Source organism: Cyrtonyx montezumae, unplaced genomic scaffold (assembly GCF_038088225.1).
Source record: "Cyrtonyx montezumae isolate F1298 unplaced genomic scaffold, pur_monq_1.0 scaffold_4, whole genome shotgun sequence".
NCBI classification, from domain to species: Eukaryota; Metazoa; Chordata; class Aves; order Galliformes; family Odontophoridae; genus Cyrtonyx; species Cyrtonyx montezumae.
The window spans coordinates 24324484-24335748 of NW_027072045.1; the positions used below are offsets into that span (position 1 = coordinate 24324484).

The following is an 11265-nucleotide window of genomic DNA, read 5'->3' on the forward strand; positions in this document are numbered from 1 at the left end:
CTGAATCATGTTCTGAATATATGCTTCCTTATATCTTGTAACACAAAAAGCCTTATTTAATTTGACTTAATTTGAGAGAGGCAGATGTGACCAACTAAAATCAAGGGCTGCTAACACATCTGCAATAGGGTTTTGAAGGTCATGACACAATGAGAATCTCAGTGAGAAACTCCACACAAAAACAAACACTGCGCAGAACACTTCTGCAGGAAAAGCCTTGTTTTTCACAGGCATGTTAGACATTTTGTTTTTTCTAATTTAAGTCCCAGAAAATTACTTGCCTGTGTTTTATTCCAGAGACTGCAAATCCGGGTTGCACTGGTATTTTATGAGTCTAATTAGATGAACAAAAAGTTTCCCATGAAAGAAAACATTTCCATTTAACATCTTCAGGCCACATAAAATACCATGGAACAGCAAAACTGCACTGTGTTAGCTCTCACTGAATGAGAGATGACATACTAAGAAGGGGGCAGACAGGAGACCCAGAGGTAGCTGAAAGAGCAAGAGATAATCTGTGTCAGATCTTGATCTCTTTTATGACTACCTCATAACTCTTTGTCTCCTCTTGCCCTTCATGGGGCAAAATTTCTTATCATTTTTTGTCTGCCAATAAGCATGTACCTGCAACCTACATAGTATTTCCTAGTAATGCAATACATCTTCAAAAAAATTGCAGAAGTTAGTACTTTATTACTTATCTTGGGGACAAACTCCAGAAAAAGAACACAAGAAGATAAGGGAAAGAGCTGATGCTGATATTCTGAAAAAGACTGTGGTAATGTCACTAGGATGTTATTGGCTTTTGTTTTTTGTTTCAGGATCCATAAGGACATCCCTCATTCTGAATGAAAGGCATGCCATTCCAAACAATGAATTCCTATTTTACATTAAAAAAAAATGTACCCCAGACACCTCACAGGAATTGTCTCTCTGCTACAGGCTGCCAGAATACCGAAGTTAACATCAGTGGTCCCGGTTGTGAGAGTATTTTTAGTGGAGGAGTTAAACCTGGAGGAGAGCTCAATCCTTTATACTGCACGTGAGGCACAACTTGGGAAGCACCAGGAGGGAACAAAGGCACTTCAAGGAAATGCTGGGGGTGGTGTATCTGGAGACTACGCAGCAATGCACCTGAACCTTCAGCTGCAGAGAACATCATTTATTACCCTTTTGTTATAGCTTTTAGAAAAGTTACATTTCTCCTCTCCTTAGCTCAACCCAAAGAATCACAGAATCACAGAATTGTAGGGGTTGGAAGAGACCTCTAAAGATTATTCAGTCTGAAGCCCATGGGCAGAGCAGTAGTACTAGACGCTGCAGTCTTTTGGAATGAATGTATTAGTTAAGGATGAGAAAAACAGGAAGTAAGACATATCAAACCATTCCACGGGCAGACAAAATATTACTGTAAGGGATTCTCAGTCAAATAAAACAGAAGGAGTCTGACCAAGTCACAGGTAATCTAGAGAGATTTGTATGTCTGGAGATACGCTTTCTATTCAATTCTAACAACACCTGCAATCTCCCTGCAGTTCCTTCACTCCAAGAAATTGCCTGTCATTATAGAAGGGTTCCAGAACTCCGGGTCCATGAACATTGGAGTAGATTACTGTAGAATCATAATCACATCCTAGATTTCAGTTTGCAGTTTCCATTTCAAAATGTGTGTTTGCTCAGGCATTGTGCCACAAACTTACCATTAGTAAATTCAGTCTTTACCTGACTTTCCTCATGGCCTTTTCCATTTTCTAACTTTGAGACGGGCTTAGGCTTCCTTAGCTTTAGGTTGCCCATGTCAGGCTTCAAAGCCAGCTCCTTGTGCTGCTGAGTGTCTTGCAAAGGCAGCCACCTTTCTTCTAAGACAGCTGTGTTGTCCGGATAATTTTCTTTGTTGTCATCATCACTGTAAGAGAATTAAAACAAAATCCATCAGACAGGATTTCAGACACACGCCAAAACATTATGAAGAACAGCGACAACTTAGCTACCCATGGTGTTTCAATTTTACCAAGCTGTTGTCTACACACCAAACAAAGACTGGGTATATTAATAAAATGATTCTAAGACGCTACTGTTTATTGAAAAATCAAGCTAAATTGCTGTTCACATTATTACACATCCAGTTTTAGAGGCACTCTTTGCCCTCAGTGCTACATTCTGTATTCCTCAAATAAAACCTGGAACTTGTTCTTACAGTAGATCTCCTCCTGTCCAATGTTTCACACTACTTTATAATCCCACAAAAATGATGTTATGCAGAGCAGTTTCTCCCTGCAGTTACACTTCCCTTCTGACAGTTTCTCGCTCATATTGCAAGGCCTTTTGTACAGAGCAAGGAAGGTAAGCACACAAAGTAGGGTTTGACAACAGGAGAGATGTTCGTGCTTCCTGTTTGCAGAAAGGTTCCCCTTTACAGCAGCACATCTGCTCATTTAAATAGAAATTGTGGGGTATTCCGGAAATAACTGAACTTTGTGTACTCTACAGGGTGAAAACCTATCTTACAGAGGACCTTGCTGGCCTTATCCACACCCCATCAATCCAACCTTGGGCAGATCTAATGTATTCCATGAGGAGCAACTCTGAAGCAGGATGCCAGACTGCCTGTGCAGTTGGCAAGTTGAGCAGATGGACACTACTTTGAAGCCCCCTGCTGCTGCTTAGTTTGTTGGTGGCATCTAGATGTTAGCTTCAGCTGATCAAATAAGGCTTAACTGAGCGATGAACTCTTTCCTGATGTGGAACAACCACAGCTGAGGGATTCAAGGGGTACTGAATTAAAATGCCCTGAGATTTATTTATTTATTTTTAGAAATACTAGCTTGCTAATTCAATGTTTCATCCTAAGGATTCTGAGCTGCCAATCCCACATTTCATCTGTGACCCAACAGCCTCCAGATGGATGCTTGCAGGGTGTTTACACACTTAAAACCATTGCTGCTCACGCCTTCTTCAAGTGCCCTCCAAGGCGGTTGTTAGAGTTACAGGGTAGGTTGCTTTATACCCTATGGGCATTGCAACAACATGAAGTGTTGCTAATTTTAAGGTATTGTCTGATTTAAAGAATCTTTCCAAAAGGTTATGTTGCATCCTCTAGCAATTAACAGACAGGCATAGCCATGAGAGACCCATATGTCAAGAATACTTGAGTTAAATTACTGTGAAGGACTTTTTTTTTCTCCACAAAATCTCTTCAAAGCGCGTATCCTTATACAGTCACACAGCTCCATTTATTACTGCTTTGTATCGTGTGCTGTACAGAAGAATTCAATGTAATAGTAACAGAGTTGCACCTGAATTAAACCAATATGATTTTAGGTTAAAAAACGTGGAACTTATTTATTTATATAAAAACATTTAATTCTTACATTGTTTATACGTAAATATGTAATACAAATATGCACTTCCCACAAACAGTAATAGCTATAGCATTAATGCCTTAGAAGTTATGCATTCTCTGACAATAAAGGTTTTTTTCTAATGGTTTAAAAGATGCACTCTAACAGTTTTACTTGTTGCCAATGGATTTCAGACAAAACTTGCAGTAGAATACCTGGGGCTGGAACAGGCTGCTTGAGCTTCACAAACAGAATCTGAATCCTCACCACACCTTGGAAATGGATACAAAATAATTGCTGATAAATAATTTCTGCTACTTTTTAGATTATAATAATCATGACTGTGCAGCTCAAACTAAGCATAAACTTATTTCATTTCCTCACACCTTGTCTGGATTCATTTAATGCCACAGCTTCTCCACTAATCTAAATCTCTAAGTCTAAATCTCAGAGGAAGAAAATTATTTGAAATGTTAAGTGTACACAGTTTGGCATACATTTTTCAGCCAAATAAAAGCAAAGATGACAAAGAATTCAGAAGTTACTGGGTAAATTACAAGAAAGTCTGAGTTCTAATTTCTTAAAATATACTTCATCTAAAAACAAAACACAACACAACAGTAATTAACAACAGCAGAGCAGTTATTCCTTGTGCTCTGAGCAGCAGGGAAAGGAATCCCCACATAAACTACAAAATGATCATTGATCTTTAATGCACAAAGAATCATAATCAATTCCATCCCATTAAGTGAAAAAAAAAAAAACAACAGCACAACTGCCTAATGGACTGCACAATCGAAAAGAAGTTCTGGATAACTATGCAAAATACCAGTGATGAACAGTATACTGAGCACCATGGCTTCGCTTTAAAGAATTAAACAACTGCAAAGCCAAAAAAAAACCAACAATTTTTCTTCAAATACATACATTCATATACACACACTCCCAGCAAATAAGTACACACCCTTCCCAGGTATTATTTCTGGGTAAAAGTCAGGGCCCTCTCCTCACTCTCTGTTCATACTTACAGGGTGCAGACACTAAGTAGGCCTGGATCAGTGGAAGTTAGCTGGCAGAAGAATCTCTTCATTGTGGAAGAAGCAGCCCGCATTTCTGCTGGCTTATTAAATTTGTAGAAGAGCTGCCCAGCTTAGGACAGAGCACATTAAGTGATAAATTCATAGCTCTGCATTGCAATTTGATGGCAAGGTTTTTAATATATTCCTCTTCCCACCAGTCTTCTGCCAGTCTTTATCAAAAGCCTGACTGCTGCAGAAATTATTTAAAGGGACACTCGAGTGTTTACACTTCCTGAATACATCAGCATTTGGATGAAAGCATTTGCTGCATGCAGAGAACAAACTACCTACAGTTGCATGTTCCTCCTAATCGCATAGTATTCCTGCAGTGGGTGCAGTTGTCCCATTCCCTCTGGTAGGATGGTGGGCAACTGAACGCAGGCCTGTCAGCTAGGTCTATGTGTGCATATTGTGTGCGTACCCCTTCACTTGGACAAGTATGCCAAGGGATCACCTGCTCTCAGCAGGCTGTAATACAGGGTGAGCTGGAGAAGCAGAAAGTCTAACTGAGCATCTAGTAATCGATTATAGTCATAAATGAAGACAAGTTACTCCAAGTGAGCATGATAAAATGTATCTGACTAACAAGATACCAGTAGATAGAAAAAATGAGCACTAACAAATCAAAGACAGTGGCCATCATGGACTGAAAAAGATTGTGAGGAAGTTCAGAAGCACCAAATCTGAAAGGGTGAATAGAATTTTTTCTCTCACCAAGGATAAGTATTAACCAATACTCACTCACTCAAGACACTGCTTAAGGCCGACACCATAGCAGGATTAAAAAGATGAATTCATGATACAATGAAAACAACCAACCTGGAAGCACAGATTGTTTTTTACCTTGGTTTCTTTAAGAAATGCTATGTTCACATGCACAAACTAGTGTTCTTGACATTAGTCTGTGCATATGAGCACACGCACATTCACACTCCTTCCATTTCAAAGCCTCATTGTGCAACCTTAGCTATATTTAACAGATAGAGGGATATGCAGGACTTTGATACATTTTTTAAAAAGCTTGTGGAAATGTGGACCAGATGGAGTTGTCACCAACAGAAAAACTGCAGCAGCACCTTACTCATTCCTAAAACATCAGAGTATACACCAGAACACCTTCAAGGCACAAATGCATACAGGTTAAAGCTTTCAATGGGCAGAAGATAGACCCTTGACATAAAGGGTGGGATCTCAATCTAGACAGACTTTGCTCTGACTATCCAGCAGTGCCTCTGTATTCCAGAGATGGTTTAGTGAGAATGTATTCTTAATTTTTTTCCATTTTCACCTTTCAGTACAGCTGGGAAACTGCTTCCTTTTGCAAACTTGACCTTTAAGGCGTACTTGTGAACCACTTCTCCACCAGGCTGCATGCGTGGCTTGCTGGGAGCACAGCAGCCCCAGGCACTTGCCTTATCTGGAGATATGTTCCTGAAAGTATTGTTTCACACATTTTATATCATTCAGCCTTTACCACAATTAAAGACAGAGTCAAATGGGACTGTACAGCTGCATGGCAAGCTCTCCCTTTATTCTGCTATATAGAAGAAACCTACTTTCAGATCTGGTCAGCACAAGCAAGTGCTGAAATTTGTAGAAATGTGTGTCCTCAGCAGTTCTCAAAAGCAGGCTTTAGGGGAAGGCTTTAAACAGAATTTAGGGAAATCAACTCTGGAAACTAAGTCAGGCAATGTTTTTCAAATTATGCTGCCTGTCTGCTTTGTTTTCTAAAAGCATGTTTCTACTTCTATGTTTGGTAAGGTAAGAGTAAAAATTGAAGGCCCTGAAACAAAATCAGCAACAGCATTAAATGAGGAGATTCAACCTACAGACAGCAGCCCAGCTCTGCCCCGCTGCTGCCTCTCCACTCTGCACAGCACTGTCTGCACTTTCTCCCCTTCCTGTCCCCAGGGATGCCACACACTCAGCTTTTCTGCCCTTGTCTTAATGATCACACAAAGGTCCACTGAGCAAAACCATCACATTCACATCCCAGGAAACCTGAAGGGTGAGGCAGGCAGCACCAGGCCACACCAGGGGAATCTCTATGGGAAACAATGGATGTCAGGAGACAGCAAAGGAGAGGAGACGGAAAAAAGAAAAACTACCTGAAATCTGGCTATTCTTTTATGGATTTTACATACCACAATTCATCACTTAAATAATAGGGACACTTGGAAAGAATTCAGAATGACTTGATGATTAATTATCTCCCATTAAATCTTTCCATATTTACCACAATCCAAACAGGAAGAGTAACGTAAAATATCAAAGCAAGGCAAAGAATGTAGGAGTGAAAAATTATTTATACTTCCCCCAATAAATGTTGCTTACCTTTTCCTTTAGTGGCTTTGACAACACTCAGTGATAGCTCAGATTAAATTACAGCTTGGCCTACTTTCAGAATGCATCCTCTCCCCACAACACTTAAGCAAACAGAGCACAATTCAGGTAGGGTTTTTTAAATTATGACCATTTTAGCAGTGTTAAACTCATCTAATATACAACAACAACAATAGAAGAAATTATAAATCACTTCCTTCCAAAGATTCTGCTTGATATCTTACTGCTAGAGTCCTCCCCTAAAAGCTTTTGAAACAATCAAGATCATACAAAATAGCACAGAGAATACCTAAATTGAAGTGTTCTACACTGAAAGAAAAAAATATTATTTCATTTGTAATTCTTCCCAAAGTCTTTGTTGTCCTAACTTTCTAATGCCCTCCTCCTCTTCTGTTGTTCCTTTAAATAATAAAATCAGTGCATATGTTCTTATGATCATGATAAATATGAAAACCCTTCCACTGAGTTTATGGAAACCATTACAAAGGAATAATGTGCTTGGTGCTTGCTCTAAATAATGCTTTTGTGTTTGTTCATTTTTTCAAAATACTTTTGAAGAATATTTTTTCCTACTAATACATGCATGAAATACAGAGCATGCGTTCTGACACGCTCGAGTTGGTCGAGATCATCAGTACCAAAAATGACCAATACATTCACAGGAGATTTATCCAACACTGAAATCATGCATTTAAGCATTTGTGATGTACATCAAATTTATACCCTCCCAGAAAAGTACTTTATTGCCAAGTGGTCACCCAAAATGTAAAGGCAGCTGCTTTATGTAATTCTTTTCAGAGTCTCGATTATATACTTAAGATTAAAAAAAAAAAAAAAAAAAAAAAAACCAAATCAAAATATATGACAGAGAGCTGGGGACTTCTCACACAGTGCTTACAATTATTCTCTACCACTCTCATTTAAAAATAAGGTACATCTTTAAAGTGTTCACTTACTCTGCTAAAGCTGTGGTGTTGAAGGATTTATCCTGAATGCTGAAACAGAAACAAGAAAACATCGGACAAGTCAGCAAGGCAGGCAGGCTCCCTGTTTCCTTCTCAGTTGCAGAAACACATGCACAAACATGGCATTGCGAGGCAAGACTGTGTGTGTTAGCTCTACATGCGCGACTGTACCTTCGGCTGCTCTGCACATGCTCATAATCAAGGAACCACAGGGATTAGCCCTACAACACTTACAAAACCCATCCAGCAGTGCTTTGAATAAATATGAGGATGCAGGTAGCCTGTGAGGCTCAGAAAAGGATCACATTCTGTTATAGCAGTAACGCTGCTGCTATTACAGCTGAAGGTTTACAAACAAGGATTCGGCATTCTGTTCTACAAACATTTGTTCTAGGCAACTGGCTAATCAAACACAATGTTATTTTTATTTACTTAAATAGGGTTGTTAAAATATCTGGAGGTTTTTTCTTCTCATTTGGAGGTCTTTTATACACCCAGCTCACAGTCAGACCCCAGGGGAAGCTATGAAAAAATAATCTGGCAGAAAGAGCAGTTCAACTAGCAAAAGATTTTTAAGCGAACAGCAAGGAATAGATGAAAACATTCCTAAGAAAGGAATAGGCTGCTGCCCTCCTGCAGCAACGTTTTTCAGAGTTGATGTAATACATTCAGGACGGGTCAGCTCAGGATACAGCAAATAGCTGGTTTTGAGGCAGCGGTGGAATTCCCCCTTAAACAACACCTCTCAAATCCAATAAATACAGGGTTGGAACATTCTGAAATCTTAGCACCAGAAAACAAACAAAATCCACTCTCGCTGAGACATATCAGAGCTGGGAGGAGGAGGAGAAGGTAATGCAGATAAGTGCACCATACAAGCACTCCTATTTGTGACTATGGCAGCACACAGCCACCAGCAGCAGTGGAGCAAGGAAAACGAGAGGTGCAGCTTCCCCTCCCCACAGCAGCTCGCATCATGACGTGGTACCTGCTGCAGCAGCCAGGGCCACAGAAGTGACAACCTCCCTTCCCCCCCAAACAGCACTGCTGGTGTGCCTTATCTTCATCTCTACCCAGCCTCCTTATCTGCCTGCACACAGTGTTTGCTCTTTGCTATATTTGTATATATAGCAATTTATTCCATGGCACAAATTATCTGGGGATCAGTCTGTAGGGATTTCTGCCCTACAAATGAACAGCTTTTGTGAGAGAAGGTGAACAAAAAATGAAGAAGGAATCACAGCTTTTAAACACAACATCACATTAACAAGCATCACAGATTGAGTAGAGCCAATCTTAAAGAGATACTACATATTTATCCCTACTCTCCTTTCTACATACACACAAAGAGAGACAAAACAGAATGATCTTGTGAACCTAACTTCTCTGTTTCAAAGTGTTAACGTCAAATTCTCTGCTAATTCACTCCCTGTGCAAACATAAACAGAGATGCTTTGGACCGAAACCAAGTTTAAAATGTCATCTCTTACACTGTTTGCATGAACTTCAGTGCTATACAGCTGTTACTAAATCTCTTGTAGGCAAGAATTTTATATTTATTTCAGGTCACTCACAAACTTCCATTTGTTTTAGAGATGATGCTCTACCAGTGTTACGGGATAGATACTTCCTGCAAGGATGTGAAATCATTCAGAAAAGAAAAAAAATAGAAAAAAAACCAACAAAGCCAAACCAATTCAACAGTTCCACATAAAGCACAATAATGTCAATAAATACACAAAGATAGAGGCCAGCTAAAACCAGGATCCCACTTCAGAGATAACTTTCCCATCAGATAGATGAAATCAAACTTCCTCTGGGAAAACTCAAGGGAGGTGCTACAAGTACATCGGTACAGAAATTCCATTCTTCCCATTTTGTTTTTTTCTCACCAAGCATTACTTCTAGCTCAGGAAGAAGACTGAGATGGGAATCACTTGGTCTCCAGCTCAGTTTTGCATGGAGTAAAGATGTGCTCAATATAAATGATACATTCTTAAGTTCAGACCAGATCAGTTGTCACTATAAACATGTATCAGCCAATGAATTCTATATAAAGTCCAGTTGCAGAAAGAAGAGAGATGTAGCGAGACAATTAGAATGTGATCATTTAGGCAGAGGCCAGACTGTAATTTACTTGCAAAAAGCAGTTCTGGCTTCAGGAGAACAGAATGAAGCACAATCAAGACCAGAAGGCCAGACAAAAAGGAGACATGGGAGAAACATGCTAATCTGCAGTTGTCTAAATGCTCACCTACCTGCAGACTTTGTGGCAGCTTGGCTTCACCTGTGCAGCAGCATCTTAGCCACAATGTTTAGGCTTTGCTCATCTGAGTAAATGACCATTCCCATAAGATGCAAGTAAATGATGAGGCCTTTCAACTTTAAACACTGAATAATTAAGAACTTGTGTTGGACTAAGCTGAACGTTAAGAGTGAAAATTACTGATTTACAAAGAACTCTAAACTCTCTAAGTTCCTGGGAAGTTAGTATTTCTGTATTTAACATTTACTATCTGCCAGTGACAAATTCAGCACAATCCTATAGGGTGTGAGTATAGCATTTACTGTGAGACTCTTTTCTTTATTACTATTTTATGTGTTATTCCACAGAGTACAAAGTGGTTGTGCTGAAATGGCTGCACTAGAGACAGCTGCATTTTGCCCTATGGTTGGGCAGTACAAGGGAGCTGCACTAGATGATGCAATGGAGGGACATGAGAGATGCAGTGTGACAGGCTGCACATGGCAAGGAGGCCACAGTGGCTCCCTCCTGTCTGGGAAGACATTACTCGTTCCTTTTCCCAAATAAAGGGAAAGTTGGAATGAGCTCTCCCCTACTGCCTTTCTGGATTAAGTCATCTCTGCCAGAACCAGCTGAGCTCAGAGACTCATAAAAATATTGAGCAAATTTGTTTGCCTTCGAGTACATGTGTTCCTGCCAAGTAGCAATGCCCTGAAGTGCTCCAGCAGTCCATCATGTCTCTCTTAAATTGTAGCAGAACACAGATGCACTCCATCCTACCTGTGCACATATATATCATATGCTTTTATAGGCAAAATATATTAAAACTCACCAAGAACAGACTAAATACATTTGCTTGTCATATTGCACTGCTGCTTCTGAGGTCACAGTTAGGACTGAACACTTTTATTTAAGCAGAAAACAAATGGATGGACTCTGTAGTCACCTTCAACAAGTCTGATCTCTTCTAATGCACTGGATTTTTATGGGCTAAGTGCAAGGATCATTCTGCAGCACAACGTTAGCATTGTTGATCATTTCAGTGTATTGTCCTCTCTTCAAAAGGGTTCCTGCAGGATACCTACACTATTCTCTGATCACTAAAGCATAAACAGAGGAACCGTTATCTGAGAGAAGTCACATGCTTCTTTCTTGTAGTGAGAAATACCAAGCAGCTCAAAATATTCATGTGTTCTACGACTCATTTGCCTGACACAGTCTGCCTTTTTATGGGTAACATTCTCAGAGGTAGCAAAAAACATCGTAAGACAAATAGAACTAAGATACTGCAA

At 39.7% G+C, this 11265-nt stretch overlaps 1 protein-coding gene across 2 annotated transcripts in view; it reads right to left on the reverse strand.

Moving 5' to 3' along the window:
• Positions 1-7822, reverse strand: part of FAM13C (family with sequence similarity 13 member C) — a 39274-nt gene extending 31452 nt beyond the window's left edge. For both annotated transcript variants that reach the window (XM_065746801.1, XM_065746800.1), the window contains exons 1-2: positions 7720-7822; positions 1723-1906 (exon numbers count right to left, since the gene is read on the reverse strand). In XM_065746801.1, coding sequence (XP_065602873.1) covers positions 1723-1906; positions 7720-7781 — 246 coding nt within the window. In that variant the 5' untranslated portion in view covers positions 7782-7822. The remainder of the gene's footprint in view (positions 1-1722; positions 1907-7719) is intronic.
• Between the last annotated feature and the right edge of the window lie 3443 nt (positions 7823-11265).